The sequence below is a fragment of the Vollenhovia emeryi genome, unplaced genomic scaffold, assembly GCF_000949405.1.
Source record: "Vollenhovia emeryi isolate VEMERY1.0 unplaced genomic scaffold, V.emery_V1.0 DF939232.1, whole genome shotgun sequence".
Lineage (NCBI taxonomy): Eukaryota > Metazoa > Arthropoda > Insecta > Hymenoptera > Formicidae > Vollenhovia > Vollenhovia emeryi.
Window position 1 is genome coordinate 289,186 of NW_011967134.1, and position 25,230 is coordinate 314,415.

Below are 25,230 nucleotides of genomic sequence, written 5' to 3' on the forward strand. Positions count from 1 at the left end.
GAATGTAAGCGCGCGGTGAGAAGCGTCGGCCTAGCGGCCCCGCTCGAGGCGGTGTTCGGCGAGGAATAGAATAGCGGTGCGGGGCGAGGAGTAGGGAGGCGAGGCGCGCCGCTGCCCGTCCGCCGCTTACGCGACCGCTCGCACGTCTCCCCGCGCGGGGGCCGCTAGGCCGCCCTCTCACTGCGCGCTTACATTCGTCAGTAGGTTGGGCTAATACGGCGATTTTTAAAATTTCGTATCTCGATAACTATTCGTCCAAGCGCAAAATAGTATAATACTTTTCTGTTTGTCTTAGTCCCCTCTACCTTCCCATGACCGGACGTCAAAGTCTTGCGTAGCACCCTGTATAGTTTGTTTATCTGTTCCTCAGACATTTGTAGGCACTCTTGTAAGTTTGTTACCTGCAGAGGACCAGTATTACTGGCCGAAACGTTGTGTTTTATTTTAATACAGAATTGCCAGTAAGGTCGTTTCCATACTTATTAAAATTGTAGATTATAAAACTATACCTTTCAATTAATTTCGTATCGGCTTTGCTTCCGCTGAAATTTAGCTTGAAGTTTAATCAGGATAGGTTCATAAAGTATGAGTACACTCTACTCATTAAATAGAGTTATGTATTCTTCGATAAATTTAAGACTATCCTCTTTTTAGCGAAAACTTCGGCAGTGATAATTATCCCGCGGCTTTAAGATCTTGGACGTTTTACACAATAACTGGATAAATATTAAATTTATTACTATTAATTTGAATTGAATACATTCGTACGTTAATGACAATTTTTATATTTTACGACGTACTATCTATAAATTAAACTAGCAAAATCTAATGAAAGAGGGAGGAAGATGCTATAAGTTATATAACTTCTCACAGTCGCTTGGGGATTTAGCTAACAAGGCCACTGTTGAAACACCTCTGCAAAAAAAACTTGTTTTTCTTGTGATAGAGATGGGTGAACTCTGGATGATATCGCTTAGTGGAAGGTTTTTCTATCTTAAGTTATTTTTAATATATTATCATCTTAATATCTATTTTATATGCTTTTATATGCTGTCTTTACACTTTGGATTTTTCCAATTTTAAAACTTTGTTAATAGATATTTTCAACTTAGTTTTTAATAAGATGTAGGATCTTTCTAAGAAGATTGCAAGTGAAAATACAGAAACAATAGATGTCTATTGTCTATTGGATATTTTAGAAAATCAAATTCTATTGTGTGTAGAAGTTGTAACAGCCATTTGCATTTAGTGGAGTACCAAATACTAATATAAATTTAGCAGAATTTGACTGTATCTTGAAATCCTAGTCACGCGAGAATTAACTTTACGTAGATTATTATCTGCGTTCGACATCGTATGTTCAGGTCATTTTCCTCTGCTGGCAACTTGAATGTTTCTGTGTCCTTTTAACGTGGAATACGAGAATGAAAGGAAACTTTTCCACTTTTCCGAAGACTCATCCAAATCAGAAGTAGCAATTTCTTTGAACATAAAAATTCACCGGAAGCAGAAAAATCGAGAGAACTAGACCGGCAGCGACATAGATCGGGATTACGAGATGAAAACAGATAAGAAGATGTGAAGATATGCTAAAATGAGATGGGAGAGGAAATATACTGACAATGAGTAAAAATTCACATTTTTCGAGAGCTGGACACAATTGTTCCTGTCACTGAAAACAAAATAATTTCGTTTTATTGTAATTTAAATAAAACATATTGTCTTTCTCTCTCACCCTCGCGCGCGCACTTTTTCACATTTTAACGCTTAATATTTTTAATGTTTCGCAAAATATACCTAAAATTGATTTAAAAATGTTATATCACCTGTTTGTAAAAAAAACTGAAGCAAATCAGAATCTATTTTTTCTCAATCTAGTTAGAAAATCGTAAAAATACAAAAAAATTTTTTTTAATTTATAAAAGGTTGAAATATTTTAATATGATTTTTGAAACTTAAGTTGTTAAAATTTCTATAATATAATGAAATAAGTTAAATAAGAGCGTTAGTATTAGAGTTTTAAAAATAGGAATAATTAATAAAAATGTTGTATTATGATTACGGTATATTCTGCCGCAAATGTTATTTTCGCAAATTGAAATAAAATGAAAAGTTATTTCAATTTTCGACGAGAAATATCCGCCGCTCGAGTGTGGCGATTTCAAGCACTCTGCTCAAGAGAATAGATGATGGCGGGTGTAGGTACATACCTTCGCTGCATCAATAAACAAACAAATAAACAGACGGATAAACGTGCTGGAATCCGTTAGGATTTCAGCTCAAATTTTCAGTTAGGATTTTAGTTAGCAGCGCATGTGGCGTTTACAAGACGAAGGCGAGTAGCTTAGCGAACACGATATTTTTACTTTGATAGCCAACTCGTTGAACGGAGAGCAATCGCCCTAGAACTATCTACATGGACCGAGCAATCACGCTCGTACCGCCATTTGTGCCATTGCCGTTGCTCTTGTTGGAGCCAGTGTACACGCACAAAGCGCATGGATAATTAGACCGTGCTCCCGCTGCAGCAGCAGAGCAGCAATAGCAGCAGCAGCAGCAGTTGCAGAGCGCTCACGTTCTCCCTTTCCTGCAGCGTGTTGGTCAAAGTTTTACTCACGAGAGGCTACGCCCCGCGCCGGCTTGCTTTTCCTTGCCGCGTTCCCCTCCGCTCCTCTCCGTTCCGCGCGTTTCTAGCTCGCTCTCAAAAAGTGTGTGCTTTCTGCCCACTTTTTCGAGTGTTGCCGTAAATCTTCGCTTTTCATTAATTTTTTTATTTAGTTTTGCTTTTTTTTTCTTCAAAAAGCGGATGGTCAAAGTTGACATCCCATTCATCACGTGTCATGATGAACATTTTAAAGGTCCTGCAACTCCACTTTTGCTACCTACCGTTTTGTTTGTCACTTCTGGTAATTAGCAGAAAAATTAAGAGAAAATTGTGTGATTAAGCTCAGAACGTGAAATTACCACAAATCGTACCGTTACATGGTTCGCGAAATTATTTAGTAAATAAATGTTTGGCTGAATTGGTAGTTATATTCTCATGTTTATAATACCTCGTGACTGTTTACAATAATTATCTACCTGCTAAAGTTCGATACGCTTACCATGTACTGGGTAAATTAATATTGTGAACAAGAATATAGCACGAAATAACAATAATAATTACATAGGTTGAAATAATTTATATGTTTCAGGGAAGATATAAGAAGTTGCCAAGTAATGATATTGATTAAAATAATATGTGTATTCGATTATTCAATACACATTGTATATTGTGAATATATAATTTAATTATCTAATCAAATAATCACGTTAATGTTTATTGTTAAAAGCATTTGTCAGTGTACTTTGCTTTTATACAAATAATATTGAGAACGTCTACAGATACTTTATTTGCATAAAATAATAAGCTTCTTATCGATGAGACACTTAATTATTTTTAACTTTGCATATCTCAGTTATATAAAAGTTACGCTAAAATTTCAAAAATATCGCTTACAATAAAGCGCATCCGTCTCTATCAACTGAGATATTTGTATAACCCACGAATTAAGCAAATTCATGTCGCCTCAGAGCCGTTTCTACGCCACGATGGATATGATAATCTCAAGTTCCGAAATTAGAGTTGTAATCACGTGGTCGCCTTTCTGCATTTCCACATGCACGATCCGCGTATATGGGACGTTGAAAATTAGATCTTTCCCCGCGTCCGGCGATCGAGTAGCTTTCCCGTTGTTTGTAAATGCGCGATGGAGTCCCGCCTAATGTAAGAGAAAGTCTCTCGTTTTCGGTGCGCGGCCACCACTCGTGGAATCGGAAAGCGGCCGTTGCTTCCGCGACGAGAGATGCTGCAGGGAAGTGACTCTCGATCTGCAACTCGTCCCCCGTATCTCTCGAAAGTAGGGCGAGCCACGCCTAGCGAGGCGCGTGCTCTTGCTCTCGCAAACATCACGGCAAACACGACAGATCAACGGCGAAACATTCTTCTCTCGTCTCCGCTCGAACATGATTCACGATCTGATTTTATTAGATCGCGCGGGCGCGCAGCTGCCGCTGCGAAACGATCATGAATTTATGATCGTCTACCAGATGTCGAGTAACAATGCGGCGCGTTGCCGCATTGGAATGTGATTGATCGCACGGCCGAGATTAATTAGTACTTTAACAACACGATGCAATTGTTATTGGTTGCGATTGACGTTGCCACATGCCTTTCGTGCCGCTTATAAGTCCGCTCGAGCACAAATTGGGCTTTAACCGGCACCGTGGCTGGTCTGGCTGGATATTAGAATCTTGTTTCCAGTTACTTTACCGAACTCGTCGAGTCGAAGAAAAACGAGCCTCGCGCGTAGTGTGGAATGATAATTTTCTTTCGGATATTTACAAAGGGATGTTGCAAACGGTGCTCCGACTGACCAAAATCATGTGCATACACCAATGCCTACTAGTGCCCAGCGGGCATTACTTTATCTTAATAGTGCCCAGAAAATGCCTAGTAATGCCGTAAATCTGTAACACCGCAATGCCCTCAGCGGTTTACCCCTCGGGGTGTTGACAAGATTACTTATAAATGTAAATAAAAATGTGCACGGAAAGAAAAAATGATTGATACTCGCTGAAAATAAAGAGACATTTGGCGATACGTATTACATACTTGATGAGAAAAGCAAGACTCGTGCAGTAATAGATGCAGAATTATATTAGCCCTTTCATATCTAGCTGTCTTATCGATTTTCCATCAGTTTCAAATTTAGAAGGAAATATTATAATTTAATATCATTCTCGTACTAATGGATAAGTAAAAACTGTCATTTTTTAATTTTTTATTAATCCTATCTATCATACTATAGAAAATATTGAAAGTTAATTTGTCTCGAAGAGATTTGCCACCAAATGAATAGATTAAGGGAGCATTAGACGTACATTTGTATAGAAACTTTCTTCAGCTCTCACAATACACCATAGAAATTCGGTAGTCTGTATTTCTTACGAACACCTTATATATATATATATATATATATGCGAATATACATATTCGATACTACGTTTAATCTTGAACGTATTCGAGGTAGTAGACGGCAGTACACGGCCCCAGGACAAATAGAAACTCGAGCTGGCGACCCCTCTGCATAATGCATAACATCGTCGTCTTCTTCATCGTAGTCGTTGCAGTCGGTGGTCGTCTCTCGTTCCTTCGTTAGCCTTTTATCCTTCCTCGTGCTTTCCCTTACTTATTCCAAGTAGTAGTTTTCTTCTACAAGAAGATATGCATATATAAGTTCTGCTAAAAAAGGGAGCAAAAGACTTGTTTCTTATGTTCTCCTTTCTTCGCCGTAAAGAATACATGCGTATATCAATTTGGAGCATATACGCGGAATATTGTGCATATGCGAGCAAACCAATTTTCTTAGCGATACATTCTCTTTTATTCGAGGCCGTTTGCGCAATGTTAATAGATAATAATTGTTAAGTAAAAGGTGACAAAACTTTCTGCTGGGAGGGCAAAATTAATTTAAATTCTTTTTGGATTTTTAGAGAAAATTTTTAGAGAAAAATTAAAATTAGGTCTTCCATTAAATTGTTTAGTATTCAATCTCTCCAAATATCGAATTATTAACTACTCGACGATTTTAATAATAAATTTGTGGAAAGTGTAAATACAGTAGTTTGAAATTGTCTATATTACGTTTGTGGTCTTTGATTGATTGAGAAATATTTGGTTTATAAAAGATAATGCACACTAAGCTGTAACAATACGTCTTTGTTACTGTAGCGTGAACTCTACGAACTTTGTGAGACACACGGAATTACAGGTCGCTGTTATATGATTGCAGGAAGGACGATCAGCGGCAGTGATGATGAGGCTCGAAAGTTACCGTTGATTTGTCGGACATCCTGCAGGGCCATTTGTTTCCAGGATGAACGCGTCGCTGCGGATTTTGGCTCTGATCAGCTTAGTCGCGCAAAATGTGGCTTGGCCGCAGGATCCCATTCCTAGACTGCACCTCAAACATCGTAAGTAATATTTAAACAAGAATATTCGTCTATTACAGTGCTCTACTCAAGTGCAAACAGCCAATTTATATCCCCTTTTGCATCCCATTTCAGAATCCCATCTATCGTTAAATGGTTCGTTTTAAACTCTCTTCTTTACCTTCTTACATTTTCAGAGATGTGTGGATTTATTTGCATAGCTGGCATATCTATTTATTTCTACTTTTACTGTTTCAATTCTATTGATTTTTAGAAAGAATCGAGCAAGTTTTGTTTCAAATATAGATTAAAGACGATTGATGGGGATAAAAAAAATTTCTCTATGTACGTACAAAGCACTTGAAGTTTCTACATCTTATTACGCGATTCATCTTGCATGATAATTATATAATTAGAGTTCGGCAGTTAGTTATCGTTAGTCCCATAATATCTACCACAAGATAACCTCCGTTAAGTTATCACCTTCGCCACAGCAAATTGAATTGGGAACTATCGTAGAATTAAGTGCTATTTAGCTAATTTACTGTTCTATCTCGAATGTTAGCACCGAACCATTCGCGACAAAAGATCAAGATGCTTGCTTTAAGAGCTAGCGTCTCCGGTTTAAAAATTATACTGACAATCAGTGAACGGGAAAAAGACATTTATCATTTCACTGGCGTTACCTTTAATTCGTGTAGAAATAAATGTCTGGAAACTATCGAGGAAATTGGAGGGAGGGTATACATGTTAATGTCGACAGAGTGCATTCTTTTATTAACTCGTATCGTGGACTGAAATATTGCAAGTACGGTGGGCGCGCCGACAAAAGTAATTATCTAAATTTCAATATTCGTATCTTCGCTGCGGAACTCAATAATGATCCATTACTAAATTTGGCCCGACGCGATGCCACACGGCGACCTTTTGCGAGACGAAATTTAATAAAATGTAGCCACACTTTCGTCACGCTATTTTATAGATTTATCGAGTAACTAAATTGACGGTAGGCAACCTTTCAGAATATACATAGGCGTTCAATTAAAATTAATCTAATTAATCAATCGAAGCGTCGATATAGTCACACTTTACGCGCCAACCAACCGCGAATTTATCGCGCACCATTACCTATGGCAGGCGATTATTCTCCATTTCGCTAAAAAAAAAAACTGTCATAATGAATCCATCGTGTTGTAAGCAAAAATTTGTAAGTATATTCTTCGATCAATATCGCGCCTCTTTTCCTTTTAATGAAAATAAAAGTAGACTCAATCTTCTCTTCTGTCCAGCAAATTTTAATATAAGTTTTATTTGGCGGTCGATTATAGAGCTTAACAGATTTAACGCGTTAGTATTTTCATTTCTTAATAAATATTAAGAGAAGCCGATGAGTTAATTTCAGCTTCTGTCGCGGAATGACTCTAAGGCGAATACATAATCTGCAAATTTGTGCGATTAATCGTGGAACTTTTCTTATCTTTTCATAATTTTCATTTTTTTCCAAAGCTGGATTTAAAACAATACGAAGAGAAGATTATTTCTTTTTCGTCCAATTGTCCTCTATATTCACCGAGTTATCTGCAGGCTGTAAAATAGTCTTGATCCAAATTCGCGGCAACCGCGTAGAAAGTCTTGAAATTTATTTAAAGTAGGCGTCTCCTCTCGAGTCTCTCTCTCTCTCTCTCGAGCGGCCGAAAAAATTGGTTAAAATGAACTCGAAGGAGAGGATAACATAGATAAGAACCCTATCCACTCGGTGGCCGTTTATCACTCGGGCAATCTCCAAGGCGCTGGTTAACCCGCGGCTTAATTCTCATTCGTACGCGGGGGAAGGTAGAAGAATCGTGAGAAACGGTAGCGCGGCGACGGGAAACGGTTTGTCTCGTCTTCTGGATCGCGACGACCCGGGCTATTCCGTCCCTCCGAAAGGTCGTTCTGCGCCGGATAGTCGGCGACTTTCATACGTGTCTCCTACGGTGCATTCACGCGCTGTCGACGGCCGTTCTACCCATTCAAAGGCACTTCCGCGCGATGTGAGCACCCTAAAGCAACCGCACCTGTGGATTTGCTTGTCTCACGGCGTGAACGTTACCCAAAACGGATAGAGCGGTTAGGCTAAACATAGACACGCGCGGTGTGTTATATGAACAAAAGGATGAGCAAGTGCAGGTTTCGCGGAGACGTGCAGGTGCGACGTATATTAAGTATCTCTGAATGTACTTCCGTTTTAGCGAGGTGCAAACTTAATTTAAAAAAAGGAGGGGAGGGAACCAGCTTTCTATTAAATTAGACAGCAGATCTGTCACTTAAAAATTTATCCCGGCAGCTGTCGAAAAAGCACATGACGTAGGGACCGTTCCCGGCCATAGGTCGCACGCGTCGCTTTTTACCGTAAACAAAGATACAATCGATAATTTCCGTCAAATCGGGGATGACGGCTTTTCGGAAGTTTAGCCGAGCGGAAGGTGGAGAGGGAGAGGATCACACGCCGCTGTGCGGCGACGAGACAGCGCGGCCAGCGCGCGCGGGGGTTAACGACCGTTGGAAATCCGCCGTGTCGGCGGTGGATCCGCCTCGGAGCTTTTGACGCGGATCAAATATTGGCGTGTGTCCTGTCGATCGGCTCGCCCACGCCGCGCCACGTCGCGGCACGGCGCCGCGCCGCGCCGCGCGGCCCGCTTTGGTAAATCCTATTGAGTATTCAATTACGGCGGGGCGGCGAGGAACGGGGGTTACATCCATACATTCGTAGTTGGCCGGCCAGCCTCGTTCGAGATGAAATTGAGCGCTCTCCCGCAGTGTACCCTTCGCGTCACAAATGCCGGAAATATCCTTATGAAATAACTTTAGAGCCGCAGAAACTGCATCGGGCGATCTCGGACTATCGAGACCACTTGTCCAATTAAAAGGGACACCCTCGATATTACACGCAGATGTATTTATACGTCTCACCGGGGTATTAATCTCTATCGGCACACGTGAAAAATACATATCGAGTGATTTATACGATGTCCGGTGCGCGAATCCGCGACGGAGTCGCGTCTAGCTACGTTCGATCCGGATGTAAGTAATATCTCGAGGCGGGGTATGTAGGTTAACCATTTGCTACGAGAGACGGAAGCCATATACTCGACTGGTTCTCGCCAAGAGTAAGCTCGTTAGGACTGGGAAGAACTTTGTTAAACTCCGAGACCCGCGTCAACAACGCTAGTGTCTGCATTCGAGTCCGATGTGTGTTCTGTGCATCGCACACTCTGCATTAAGCTTTGCGTGTGCTAAGAAAGGCCGTCCCTTCCAATCCCTTCGCCGCTCCCCATCTCGCCGGTCGAAGCTTGAATTATTCTTCTAGCGTTCGGCGTGGATATAGTAGGATATTCGGGCTTCGACTTGGAGTTGCAACTTCGCTAAGTAGCGTAAATGTACCGTAAACGATAGCTCGATATAACGTATCCTCGTCGGGCATGCCGGCGGCGATTCGCTGCCGACAACTAATGCAATTTCATTCCTGAAAGTGTGGTAGCACAGTAAAATTTATTTCTGTTGAATTGAGCTAAATTGCTTGGTCGAATTAATAGCGGAATGTAAATTTTTATTGTCCGCCGTCGCTGGTTCTTTTTCTTTTTTCGTTATCGCGTCGAATTTGCGTCGCGTATGTAATGAGTTTGGAAATTTTCACCAAATTCAATTACGTTTCAACAGTGTTTTTTTTTAATGCCGTAAATATTAATAATTATTAATTGTCACTCGCTAAATATATTTTTCTCTCTCTGTTACAATATGTGACGTATTTCGTAGACTTCGACGTAGTTTCCTATTACATTTATTTTTACCATTAAATGGTACGTTTTGGTCTCTGGAGAATGTTTTTATATAGAGGAGAGTCTCCTATTATATGATAGGTTTCTAATATGAGATAGCTGCTAAATTAACAGACATTGTTTGGTTCCCCCCGTGAATTTTTATTGCCCTTAGAGTGAAATCTGTTTAGTTAAAAATTCATTTGTTAGACATGCGTGTCATCGTTGCGAAAAAACATTTGTGAAATTGGATGCTGAAAACCCGCCATCACAACCATAATAGGGGACTCTCCTCCAGTAATTAATTTCGTTTGCGGCAAGAAAGTTTTCAAATTTTCAAATTTCACACTTTTTAAATTTCAAATTCAATCTATGACGTATAATTTTTACTGCTATGGCATGTACTCTCTAAAAGTCAATCAGTGCATTATCACTGAAAACTGTTACAAATATAGCACTGAATGATTTAGTGCTTTCAGTGATGATCCACTGATTGACTTTTAGAGAGTAGGCACTTTATATCACTACTACTTCAATAAAAGATGCCGATGAGTCGCTGCAACGTGTTGAAAACACATGTAGTGCTATTTTAACGTCAGATCTGTCAACAACGTGTCCTGTCAACTGTTGAGTTATTAACTCCGGGTCGTATTTTTAAAGCACATACTTAGAAACGCATGAGATTTGCAGTAACAAAAATAGTCCTAAAGAAACATTCTTAAAGGTTTTTTTTTAATTATACTCTGCAAAATGATTCGGCATAAACTTTATATTGCGGTTGTTCAATTCAGAAGTTTATTGAGCAATTTAACGAAATGTTTCGTTTGTTTTATCATAATATTAAAATCTCGACTAATCTTTTACCTTTTGTACTTTAGTTGGAACACGGTTTATTTATGTTAAAATATATTTTCGGCGCAGTGGAGAGGAATGTTATTATATTTTTCATTCCCACGTTACGCGGGATAAGACGTTTGATAAAAAGGGATTTGTAAAGCCTGTCGTTTTCTCGTGCATGATTCGCTTTATCTACGATAAAGCGCAAAACCTTTCCGCCAGTTGAGATTTTTAGGTTTAATGCCTTGTATATAGTAGGTTATAAAGTGGTAGCGTTTCCTAAGTCTTCCGAGATTTCTTCTATGGTATTTTTCAAAGTTGAGATAAGCAATAATATCGATAGCAGCGACTAAAAAATGTATGTAATACATATTTATTGGCGCGTTTGTTATCCAGGTTGTCATAGGATTATACTTTCAAATTCTTTTTCACATTCTTCCGTTGATTTCGAATCTGTATTTTTCTTATCGAAAATGGCATCTGTGTGTGCAAAAGTAAATAACTTATGGCAGTTTAAGCTTCAGGAGAGAAATTAAATAAGCACGTTCTTCTAATTGGTCCACGTAATCTTCGTCTTGGCAGAGTTTTTATTCTTGACCGTTTTAAAGATATACAAATTAAAAATTTGGAAACTGCAACCCGTTTCTCTTCTGTCTCTTATTTTCGCTAAGGAAAAATGGTTTCCAAATTGATTTTGATATATTGTTGACATATATTCATGGATAAAGAAAAATCCGGTTCTCGTGTACCTACACTTTGATTCTGACAATCTTAAACTTTGATGAGATCGAAAATTACGTAGGTTTGTGGCGTCAGATTATATCATATGTAATTATGAAGTTGATTTAGGTCCGGAAGCGATATGGGGAAACTGCGTCTGTAACTAGGGGAGTAACTTAATTCTGCATTAGAGGGTATCCCATTTAGTAGCGTACGCTAAAGGCATATCTGGACGGTAGGAGATTTACATTCGCGCAAATATCCTTACGTTGGAAATAAATGAGAACTCTCTGCTAGATCAAACGCCAACTATTCTATTCTCGCGTTTTGATATGTATACGAGTCGTGTGTGTTCGACAAATAGCTACGCAGCGGCACGTTCGCTGACCGTCTCAAAGAAAATATTTCTCTTTGCTTCGAAAGCTCTGTGTACAAATTTTACGTCGCGCTCGAGCAGCGAACAATAACTAGTTGAGATAAATATAAGAAATGGAAATTTGAGGTTTCTCCCTCTCTCTCTCTCTCTCTCTCTCTCTCTCTCTCTCTCTCTCTCTCTCTCTCTCTCTCTCTCTCTCCCCCTCTCTCTTTTTCTCTTTCTTTCTTGGTTAAAGTTTCCGATACCGCGAGAAACATGTGCTTGAATATATATTGATGCCGATAACAAATAAAAAGTGTACCAATTATTACACATACGAGTACCACATATTTTGAAATAAATCAGCAAACTTAGCAGACAATTTCTTCTACTATTATATTATTATTAATAATTATTATTAATAATTAAAAGTTAGCTTTCAATAAAAGGACAATTAAAGCTGTAAAATTATAAACAAATAAATAGATTGCATTTTTTATTTTAAATGATGTTCCTACATAACAGTTCTTATTTTAATAGTATTTATTAAATATGAAATAAATATTCCGCGAAATATATTATGCTCTTATTTAGAAAAAATATTGTTTAATTGTCATTTTTGACATTACTTTAAACAAACAAACAAACATTCGAAACTATTTTCAATAAAAAGTGTATATGTAGTCTAAAGTTTAGTTAAATTTAAAAAATCAATTCTATAACATTAAACGTAGAAATAAAAATCTTTTTATTTTTACGTATGTATTAAATATACATAAATGACACATAAACTACAAATTACAATATTAACATATGTAAATCCTAATATATTTTAAATTATAATTGTTCACATTCCTTTGAAAAAGCTTGAGTGTCACAAAGTTGATTTCGACGATTAATTTGATAAAAGAGCTATGCCCGTACGATGTTAATTTCCTTGGAAGTTCTTTTTCCCGTTATGCGCATCGTCGTGTTTGAATTTTTCGATCGTCCGTCTCGAGAGCCGAGCAGATACTGTAAAATTTTGAAGCTACTTAATTGAAAGTTTAATTAAATTAATAAACGTCACGCGCGAATTAAACTGTTTGGTGGAGTATGCTTTCAAACTCCAGACAGCTAAGAAAATCGTGCCTTTGACTTCATTTCAAATGGACCTAACTTTAACGCGAACTCAATTTAGAGATTTAAATACCACGATGGGAATAACGTTGATGACAAGAGAGATACGACAAATAATAGCATTCCATTAAATATTTCTAAAGAGGAAGTTGATCCGCGTATTTATCAAAGAAAATCTTTAAAGGAAAGTGCAATAGTCCTGAGATACCGAGATAACGTTGCTTGGTTGACCCCCGAAACCATTAATGGGAATTATCACACTTTACCGTCAATAGGGACAACATATTTCTATCGGTCGTTTCCGGAAAATCTCGAACGGAGAGAAATCTTCATTAAAGCATTCCAGCACCTCTCTTTTCAACAGGAAAGATCGCGAAGATAGTAAGATAAATTATACCGTTTATTGGCTATTTGAAGAATCTTCGTTTCGAACATTTTAGTAAGCTTTTAGCAAGACATTTTCGAATCTGTCCTAATTATTTAATGTGAATAACGATTCGCACGACGTTGAGATTATAAATGATGTTAAAAACGGGTCGTAGAGAAGGTAATATGAGGACAAATCGTGAAATCTAGTTACGACTAGTTAGCTTTACAATTCTGGAAAAAGCGCAGAAAAATCAATTTATCATATTATTTAAGCATTGTTTAAGAAAACAATATAGAAATACACACTGGCGCGCTGCTAATTACAGACCCGTAGATTCGACCGCGCGGTGAATAAATTGTAATGGCCAATAGCCGAACGGTTTAGAGTATTTTCTCGTAGCGGATAGCCGTCGCTACGCTACCAGCATGAGGTTGTCGAGTGGATTCTCGTTCGTTCAGCCAATAGTCCTGCGGCTGACGAGCGATTTCAGCGGAGCGAGAGGTGTGTAGTAAAAGAAGGAAGAGAAGAATGCTTTCGAGGTGATTGATCGTCTCGCGAGGACGACGCCCCTTTCGTCCTCGCGACCAACGTTCATCCAACCGATCAGTGCCCCGCACCGCGCCGCGCCGCGCCGCGCCACGCCGCACTGCACCGCATCGTACCGCAGGGCCAGGTCGCGTCGATTTGTGATCTGCACACGCTGTACGGAATGCCCGTGTAATGTCTGCGAGATTAGCGTATCGGAAAAGAAATCCGACGATAAGTGCCCTTCATTTCCAGCTAATTCAATTGCACACTTTCCTTTATTATAATAGTCAAGTGTCTAGATTTTTATCTTTTCTCGGAGGGAAAAAGATCTCGACGGACTATGAATTACGAATGACAACAATTTCGAAAACAAATACTAATGATAAAAGACAATGGTCATCCTTGAATTTGTTCTCTCAGCTGATGCGTTCAATTATGTACACTTTTCTCTCCAATTCCATCATAAATCATGAGCTAAATTAGATTTTTGTTTGACTCGTAATCTCGCGAAAGCATTCGACGTAAGGGCGGACGCTTTATGAATGAGCTATTCGCTAATTTATATAACGTTATAGTATTTTATCGCCGCATGGCATTCGCAATTGGGGGTGATTCTGTGGGATAAACCAGGTCGCCTGATTACGGATCCCGCGAAGACCGTAATTAATAACAGTTGGATATATTTAGTACCGCGTCTGACATTCGCAGTTCGGCGGTCGATAACGTTAGGAAATTGCTCGCATAGTGATATAAGACGAGGGGTATATGTCGAGAGTATAAATTGAGCGGAGAAAGTACCCGCATGCAGGAGGAAGCACGCTCTCATGCGCCACGAGCGAAGGTGAAATTAACGATTCGATAGTTTTTATACCGCGTTAGACTACGTGTTTCCGCATTTTTTTTTTACAAATATATATTTCCGTCATTTCCCCGCGGAAAATACCACTGACCAGTATTCCGTACAAATGTACATTTTACATTATGCATGTTCGGTAATTGTGTAGGAAACTGTGTACACTGTTAAAATTATCGCTCATATTGAGAGGCTTGACGTGGAAAAAAAATGTAGAGAACGGACTTTCGCATTTTGGATAGTGGTGTTACGCGGCATAACTCGCAAAGATTTTATCCGAGATGTAAAATATTGTTTTTTGACGTGTGCTATTTATGACTCGCGATGAAAGTAGATTTTAGTTTGTTGACAAAGTTAGGATTTTTTGGAAAGAAAAAACTAGTGTTACGAGAAGTGAAAAGGGACTGTAGCGAAAACGCGATACGTCGTTAGTCAGAACGTGTTTATCAAAGTCATACAACTTTGACTATCACATACGTACGTGATATATAGGTACACACAGTTACAGGTGCGTAATCCGTCGTTGGTTCGCGAAGCCCGTGGAAGAAAAGCGAACGGATACATAACGTTGGAATCGTCGCGGTCGTTGCCGTTCGTACAGTTACGGGACGCGCGTCAAGTTCGAGCCACGTGTGTACGTGTACGCGCGCGTGAATGTACGTGTGCGGATACTTGAAATGAGCCGGATAAACGAGACATCGTGTAAGTTCAGTTAATGCATCGTTGACGGGCATCGACTCGTTAATTTGTTGCATTAGTTTGTCGCTGCGCTCAGCATTGTGCCAATAGCAAGTTTTCAAGCGTATAAAACAAAAGCTAACTATCGATAAGCATTTAAGCGGCGATAAATCCGCAAACCCGACCGATATCGCATGGACATTTCATTCGGGTGATACGGAGAGAGGGAGACGGCGCAGATAGCCGCGAATGCTCGGAATATTTGCGTGTATATGGTATATCCGCAGTTAATCCCGCGTGTCCTGAAACACGAGATGGGGGTAACGTCGGTAATTACTCTGTTTTGTTCCCTTTCCTCCCCACGTGCAGTTTCGCCTCCGCGATAGAATTTACAGATGAGAAAGTGAGTGACAATTACACAAGGCATGCTCCAGATTTAGCCAACGTGTTATTTGTTAATCGGCTCGAGTAAATTTACGTTAATAGTACTCTATCGGCCAATTACACGTGAATTATTAAGGATCGAAAGAGTAAAGAGCTTGTTCGAAAATTAAACAACAAATTTTTCATCCGTTTGAGCTTGAGAAATGCAGATGGATAACAAATTGTTTACTCTTAATTTGAAGCGGGCTTGAGCATATTTGTAATTTGTAAAGGAAATTGAGAAGCACTACATTTAATGACGTTTCTTCGTATCTAATGAGGAAAACTAAATTTCAAGTTGACGAAAGAAAGAAATATGTAGATTGTTTTATAAAGGTAGCCAAACACTTAGAAAGGATACGTTTAGAAGTACAATTGGAGCCGCTTAGTCTTTCAATTTACAAAATCCTGGCAGTATCTGATATTGATAAAGAAATGAATACTGCACGGGGATGCGCAGCGACGCTTGAACGTTTAATTCGCCCCGCTGTCACATAAACATCCGATATCGAAAAGAGACGAAGCCGAGTATAAACGCGGTAAAGCGCGCCCGCGCGCACACGCAGCATCGCCGCGGAGAGAAATCGTGCAGGTGTGTACGTCGTCGTCGTATAGAAAATTGCAGATGCTGCACACCCTGGTACTTGCGAACGACGATATAGCCGCGGGACATCGCTTTCCCGAGATATACCAATATGAAATAAAAGAGATAAACGAGACAAACGCAGTACACCAGCGGCGTATATGCGCACATACGCACGCACGAGTATGTACATACATATGTGCCTATGCAAAGCTTTAGATAGGAGGGCTCTTTCAAAATGCACGTCGATAACGAGCGATACCCGCGTACGAATTTTCCAGATTATATAAACGCCTTCGTGCGATATTAGGTTCGTTCCTCGCTGAAAGGAGCACAAGAAAGAGTGTGATTGTGTGTGTGTGTGTCTGTGCGCGAATCACGCGTGTTGTCTTGGTCAGAACTGTCGAACGGGACGATGGACGAATTCGCTACGTTCATTTTTCGCCGGTGCGAAATTGTCGCCCGCGAAAATTTCACGTCCCTCCGCGTCGTTGAATTTTAACTCGATGCCGGTGATCTACGGTTCCCTGGAAACCGACCGATAGTCGTTTCATGAGTTATGGCTCGCTGTCGCACGCTGATGCTGCTCGAACGCCCGTTACGACGGTACAACACTCGTACATTTTATATCCGTATTATTTAATTCTCTCTGACGAATAAAATCTCTACTTTTATTATTTCGCGAAATATTAAACTAATAATGGAGCGCGTAGATAAAACGGCGCGCTCGGTAAACAAATTAATTAGAAAAATATTCCCCATCTTCCGTCGCGATAACAATGCAACTTCGAGTGCAGCAACGGGAATTTTTATAGCGCGAAATGTAAAGTAGAATTTTATTTCAATCACAGGATATGAATTATTACTACCCTAATGTACAAAATATGTTCTTAATAGGTTTGGAAATTGCGAAAACACGCACGCGCATTAACGCATGCGATAAAAGTTTGAAATCGCGACGTGATTATTATCTTTTTCATTTATCACGAAATGAATTGAACGGTGCGTTAAATGATTATGCAAAAATTTTGCCACTATCAAAAGCTCGTCATCGCGCGATCATTAATTTCCATGTTTATCGGCATCCGTTAGCCCATAAATAAATGTTAACATGGACGGCTTTAAATTTAATAAAAGAGTCGGTGACAAAGGGATAGGTGGCTCGCGAACGATAGATAACGGTAGCCGAAAATTGGAACACTGACGGCTAAAAATATACGAAAGCCTGTATACGTATACGTATGTTAAACGTTATAGAATTTTTAACAGCTTGACAGAATACATATATATGTATATATATATACGGCGAGGTTAACGAGACAAAAACATATATATTTTCGCGGAACGATTTCCTAAACCGTGAGCATTCGGCACGTATTTGTGCGTGCTCTCGCAGAGCGACACATCATCAGTACCGGATATGACAACGAGCACAATGGTGAGCGGCGATAAGTGGATATTAGGCTTTCTAGGACAGAACGCGTTTCACTGTAATTTATGATTTTCGCAATTCGCGTCGAGATAGCGTTGAATGACCATTTCAAACCAGATTTTAGAATACTGCCCGTAGCTTAGTAATTAACGCGAAAATTTATATGACAAATACGCAATGTCGAGTCCCCGTCTATGTGCGCGTCTAAAATTTTAATTAAAGAAAAAAGTGTCTTAAAATTATTAATTGGATTTACAAGTTTGCATTTCTATGGCTGCAGTATGTTATATCAAATAAATATTAATTACTCGATTGATTCGTTAATTGAATTAATGAGTATTAATTTCAACATGAATGTCGTAATTTCCCTCTTGGATCTTTCTTCGCACTTACGCTTTTTTTCACGTCAATGCCTGAACAATTAAATGTTAAAAGTTAATTAGAATGAGCGAGCAAAAGAATTCGTGAAAAGTTATTTCTCTTTCATAAAAATGACTGATTGAGATTTTATGTTTCGGATTTATATAAACAGAAATGTAATTTCTTCTACTGTTAATTTTGTATTCTTTCTATCTTTTGCTCTTTTTCTTTAGTATTATTTTAAATATAACTGTATATTTTTTTGAAATTTTTCTATTTGTTTTAAAGCTTGAGAAATGCTGTTGCGCTTAGATATTTTTTATCTAATGCCTCACGCAGATATCGGCTGTGTGTGGCACAAAGCAAGTATGAAACTACATCGAAAAATACATTTTAGCGAATATCTGCATTTCAATAACTATTTCTGTTACTGTGTGTACACTTGGGAATCGGGTTACGTTACTGTTTGTGATATTCCTGGGTATTTTTTTTTTTACAAAAGAATGATGTTTTGTAGTGTACAACGGTTTTTGTAATAATTTTAAGCGGAGATTGAGATAGATTGGGTAAAAGAGAGAGAAAATAAAACCGTAGATTTTTAAAATATTGTGCAAAAATTATCTTTGCCTGTTTTCACAACGAAAAATTGCAGCTAAAATGTATGAACGCGATATAATCCAAATTTAAATGAAAATATCGTTACCTGATCTCGCCTTGTTCACAATTGTACGGCATGTTTATTAATGCGCTTATCCAACTGCTACCGCAGCAATTTTCTATAAATATTATGTGTTTGTCTTACAAATGTGAAAATACGTTTTAACACACGTATACATATATAAATCCACTTTACGATTAAACATTTGGTAATAAAACAGTGCAATCTTCATTTGCTACAATTTTCTATTGGTCTTTTCTTTAAACTTTAATTCGGGTTTCATTAGCAATCGTTAAAGTACGACGCAGTGCTGGAAATAAATTTCGCGGTGACCGAAATTATTTTATAATTCTCAGTTTTTCTGTACATGTTTCGCGCGCGTTTCCGCCGCAATAACGACATGCTTACTTCTTCCAGCAAGATTTTCAGTTTGTAGCGCTGTGGCAATTCGTATTTTGCGGGACAACTCGTTTGCATTTTCGGCGTGGAATCAACGCCGGGTATATGCAATATTAAAATTACTCAAGTTAGAGAAGGAGAATGAGAATTCAAAGTGAAAAGCAGCCAGCTCGCTTGTGTGTTCGGCTCATATTCCAGCCAGATATACGTCCGCACAATCCCATGCAAAGAAGCGACACTTTTTTCGATAAGGACTGCCATGTATATGGCTCGTGTTCGTTTGCGTACCCGGGCTTTTAAACCGGTATAAAATGAGATGTTATATTTTAGATAAACTTCTCGTACCTACTTTTTTTATAAAATTGCATATAAACTAGCTCTTGGAGGATTATTTTACATTGCCTATTATATTTTTTCATTTACATTATTTATTGCGAAAGTTTAGGAACGTATTTAAAAATTACTCTAAATCGCTCATATTCACTTGGTCGTACGGATAGTTGACTATTGTTAACGCCTATCGCGTTTACCATGCAAAAATAATGCGTAATACGTCCCGCGTTATGTCTTTCGTAGAGGAAAGTCCCCTGATATGATGATGATGCGATAGCGAAGTTTCTGCTAAATTAATTGGCATTATCTGTTGGTTCCGACATGAACTTATTGCCCTTAGAGTGAAATCTGTTTAGTGGAAAGTTGATTGTCGGATCGTGTAATCGTTGCGAAAAAGGATTTGTGATTGAATTTGGACGTTGAAAACCTGCTATCTCACGTTAGAATTCTATCTCATAATAGAGGACTTACCTCTAATACCTGCTGCAGAGAAATCAGGTGGTGTTCAGGTAGCGTATAAGAGCGCACCAAAGTATTTCGGAATAACGTTGCTCGCGAAGAACAGCAAATGCAGGTTGCGTTTCTAATGAGCTTACTTACATCTGGCTGTGTGCGTCGGGAGTGTCGGGCGTAGTCTCCGCTACGCGAGGAACGACAACGAGCGTAATCGTGCACCATGACGAGCCAGCGAGTAACACCTTTGCCGGTGCTTCCTAGGGCAAGAGGTGGCCTTTCTCTCTCTCTCTCTCTCTCTTTCTTTCTCTTTCTCCCTTTTTCCCTTTCTCTCTTTCTCCCTCTTTCTCCTTCCGCAAAGCAGTTCTCCGTATTACCCGTGCATCTACTTCCCGTTTTTCGCCCGACGTGGAATGGCAATTACGAGACTACAGCCGGGTAACGTACCGGCGCCCCGTGAGAGCGTCCCCCTTTAAAACTCGCAAGGGGAAGGAAACACCCGCATCTTTAAACGTCGGACTAACGCCACTACACGTGTCTGCGTACGCGTGTGTATACGTGCCTTGCTTATATTACAGGTGCACGTATAGTGGTGACCGCGAGTCAGCTTTCAAACTATTTTTTTCAAACAGATATTTCGGATATTTCTATTCTATGCAATATATTTTTATATTTTTCAAATAAGACTTTATGATATTTGTACGAGCCTCCATTTCTCTTTTTATCGGACAAGAGAAAAATCAGACGAGTGGAAAAGAACTTGCTGTTGTGGGGTATATTTACAATCATTTTTAATTCAAACTCTCTTTTTAAACAAAGAGTTCTTCTTGTTGCAATTTTAAGTATTCTCTGCTTAATCATCTTCACTTTCGTCTTCAACTTGCATTAATTAATTTTTGTAAGCCAGAAAGCCGTTTTAACATGTTTATGCGCTTGGGTTCGGGTAATGCATTCTACAATAACTTTGTAACAGCGATATCTCAGCGGCCAAGAATTGATACAAGTTCTCCGAGTGGCTTCAAGTTTTGATTGCTTGTGATGTGACTACATTGCATGCATTAAAAGGCCAGTACTCTGATTTGTTAACATTTGTTCGCGGAAGGTAATCGTTAAGGTAACTTGATGAAAAGATGCACGTTTCTCGTTAATGTAAACATTTTCGGTGGAGCTGCGCGCGAAACTACACAGAACTGAGATTAGTTGAGGTACACGTGTATAAAGGCGAAACGTTGTGCTTGAACAAAGAATCAATGTGCGGATCGTATCGTACATTTCACGCCATTCCTTAATCTTTTTTGTAAAGCTTGCTTTTAGCTTTTAGTATCCAGCAACGCGAGGTCCAGTATATGTATAATGCTTTTATCGTGGGACACCCGAGAAGTTGGGATCATTAGTAATGCAATACTATGCCACAAATGGTAATGCACGTGATTTTAAAGAAAAATCCTCTGTTTCCGTACACTTGCGATTTTATCATTTGCAGTCTAATTTACTTTCACTGGGCAAATGCGCAAATGAAAGTGTGTATATAAAATATTCGATAAAATAAAATAAGCGCATAACAATAGATTATTATTTTACGCTTACATTACACGTACAATATAAACGCGGATATGTACATATCGTTAATCCTTTAATGGTATTGTCATTACTATTGATGGTCGTATCAATGAGAATAAGGTTAATTCGAAACACGATTTTATACATATGTGAGAAATATTTTTTCAAATGAATAAAATGCAACCCACTAAATCTACAGAATATTACAGAAGGCGTCGAAATTGCTCTTCTATCGCGTATCTCACGAGTCTAGACGGCATCCTCGTTGGATTAGATTAATTTCGCAAAACTATCACGAATACAGTCATGTTCTGCCTTTTGTGAAATGAAGTTCCGTTCCTTCAATTTACCACACGGAACCTTTGATACAATGATCACTTGAAAAGGACCGCAAACATTGAAGTTTTTTAATTACTACTGGCGACATTGAAGATCACCTCTCGTTAATTTATCGCAAATACGTACTATGCTAGAAATTTAAACACGAAGGAATAAACGGCCACATTCGCATGCTTGTAGTGTGCGGGCGGGTGGGTTAAAACAAAAATATTATAACAATATGTATGATATATAATTTGTAGAATTTCTCTTTTCCGCAACGTTTCGGAGAGGTATATAACCAGGCCGTCGGTATTCTCATATTTCGCTGGCGTGCGAATGCGAGCGCGGAAAGTTTACGAGCCGGTGGAGGCGTTCCGCCGTTTCGCGTCACTTTCGTCGGCACCGACTTTACGATCGTCGTATTTATAAGATCGTTGGTTTATACACGTGGAAACTTCTTACTTACGCAGTGTACGTACGTACGTACGTACGTACGGCGCGTGAGAAGGAGCCTGACATTACGAGAGCAGCTACGACGTGGAGTGGAATGAAATGGAATAATAAGAGAAGGAGACTAGGCAGCGGAGGTGAAGAAGGAACGAGGAGAAATAGAAGTAGAAGGCTGTAGGGAAGAGAGTTAGAGGACCCGAGAACCGTGCTGACGTCGAAACGCGGCCGACTATCGATTGTCCTATGCTCGACGTGTCGGCGTTTTTCTCCTCTTCTTCGCCGCCTTTTGAGCCTCAGAGACGGTGCCTCTTTCCACGTGACTGCTTTAATTTCGATCACTTCGCTGTTCTGCCGAGACCGCCTTTCACCCCGGATTATAGATCGCTCTTACCAGAATCATGCAAAGTATTGCTTATCTCAATATCCCGAGGGATAAAGTTGGTTTCGTGAGCAGAATCGCTTTTTCTGCGATTCGCCATAATCTACTGTCGTGTAGAAATTTACAAACGATACGTGAATAGACAGCCCTCATCGGGACACGCGGGACAAAATCTTTAAAAGACCTGTCATTTTGTCTATGTGTTAATTGACAATTAATATTAATTTAATTCGACAAATTTGAAAAAGGCGAAAAGAGATATCACGTCTAATATTCCAAGTCGGAAAAGAATCTGAAAAAAAATCGTGAATGATTCGTTTGATCGAATGCGACAAAGAAAAACACACAAGAAGGAGAAGGGAGAGAATTTACTTTGTATGAAATATAAACTTAATCTTCCTTAGTCTAATGCTCGTCCGTAAGAAATATTTCTTTTGGGCGAAACACAACGTCGATAATGTAAAACGATCTATTATACATATCGCCAGAATACATACGAATGTCGACGAAATGAACAAATGAACGAAACTCTGGAGAGTTTGCCCCGCGTGTTTTCTCTGCCGTGTTTCCCGTCGCGGACAAAATGGAAAGAGGTCTGAGGCGGGACAAAGTTAAATACGCTTGGGAATGTAATCTCACGGTAAGAGAACCGGCAGAGGAAACGGAATATAAGAGGATACCGCGAGGGCGGGAGCTTTTTTTTGCGATAATAGCGTAATAATCGAAATGAAGTACTAGCAGAGATATTGTGCAGAATTTAATGAGGGAGATCATTTCATACGGCGCGAAAGAACCGGGGAATATCGCGCGTAATCAAAAGAACCGTTCTCGCGCGAAAAGACAAGCGTTGTTTATACATTTTATAGAAATGTTAACGGCAATTGCCGTTGTCGCGATGAAGACAAACGACGCAGAGTGGAGGGAAAAAGTCAAACAAAGCTAACAAACCAGCGTCGCGGCGCAACAACTTACCGCCGAGAACCACCGTCTGGAATAAATTTTACGAGAAAGGGGAGGGGAAAAAAAATGAGAAAAGTAAGGAGGGTGAAGTAGCGGACTCAACTTTTAATGCGAATCAACGGATCGCTCGCTATCGCGAGCTCGGCGAACTTTCACGCGTGACCTATCCCGGAAATGAAATGCTCGGACTAGAAACAATTTTTGATAAATCGCCTCTCGCCGCAAAACGGCCACTCGCGGCGTCAAGGCGGAGAAAAAACGTTTTCCGCTCGCGCCCTTTTTTTCTCTCCTCCGCGTTTCCCTTCTTCGTTCTCCCGTTCCCTCCTGTCTCCCTCCGTGAATTCTAGGGATCCACCAAATGCAATTTTATATTACCGCGCGCGAACGCGAGTACATATACGCGTATATACTCGATTCGCCTATGTATTTTGTATATTATGTACATACATATATATGTATACATGTGTATACGTGTATATATATGAATGCATATATGTATGTAGCCTGGGTAGGCAGCTCGCTTTGCATACCGTCGACTCGTCCGCATTCATTTACACTAATGTACCACAATTTGCGTTGCATTTGTCGCGGTGCGCAGCGTAACACGGTACGACGAATGTGCGGTCTGTCTTTTATCTCCGTACGGGCGCTAGTCACACGTACGATAACCGTGGCACACATACGAAATGTCTGCCAAGTCGTGGTACAACCGACACGCATCTGCGAGAGGGTAACTCTTTGTGGAAAAATAAGTAAAAGAGACGGAATAAACTTTTCTAATCGGTTACGTAATTCTCGCTGGAAATTACTTTGACTGAGAGGACACCTTCGCCCATCTCTCCCATTATAATGTATAATATTGACGTACCGTGCACCAATTAATTAAAATTCTTCTGAAATAATTAACTACGATCGAGAAGGGCTCGATATCGGAAGCGTTACATGTGCAATCAATTTATTGACGATTGCCACATTTTGCTGCTTTCAAAAATCGTGACAACTGATGATTTATTCATATAGTAGTATACGTCTTGTTAAATTTGCGTTAAAAAATTTTCTCAAAGATGACGCGATTGATCGAGAACGTTTTGTCATTTGGATATCACATTCTACTCGCGTTCTTATTATGAAAAATTATGTATCCGTCATTTGTGTGACACGATTTACGAGACACTACGTGTAACTCGCTGAGCGTTCGCTCGTTTTGCTGATGGAGCCAGAGGCAAGCCGGAAATTGCTATAGTGGCGGAAGAAGAATCCGTCGAATCGAGGACGCTTGTTTTCCCGTCTACAACGCTAAACCGATCCCGACCGCCGCGGCGCGACGCGACTCGACTCGGTTCGAATCGACGTCGAGCTGTATCGCGCCGGACGCGCCGACATCGAAGGCTCAATCCGGTTTATCCGGTCGGGCTATGAAGCGATGAGATAAAATCGGTCTGCAGAAAAAGTGCCGAGCAATTTCCGTTAACCCCTTCAGCTGGCCATTATCTACGCACTTGATGACTATATAATTGCTAATATTGATATTACATTCATCGGTAACTGTTCGGAAGTAGTATCGACTCGCTATCACAGAGACATAAAACTGATATCTAACAAATACGGCTGTAGCTGCACCTGTTGTTAACACACATTTCTTTATGTTAAAAAATATATTGGCGCGCCTATAAAAAGAGCAGTACAATC

The 25,230-nt window shown here is 39.6% G+C and overlaps 1 protein-coding gene across 2 annotated transcripts in view; it reads left to right on the plus strand.

Annotated features, from left to right (window-relative positions):
• Positions 1–25,230, plus strand: part of LOC105560356 (semaphorin-1A-like) — a 219,804-nt gene that overhangs the window by 33,943 nt on the left and 160,631 nt on the right. For both annotated transcript variants that reach the window (XM_012009413.1, XM_012009414.1), the window contains exon 2: positions 5,835–6,015. In XM_012009413.1, coding sequence (XP_011864803.1) covers positions 5,919–6,015 — 97 coding nt within the window. In that variant the 5' untranslated portion in view covers positions 5,835–5,918. The remainder of the gene's footprint in view (positions 1–5,834; positions 6,016–25,230) is intronic.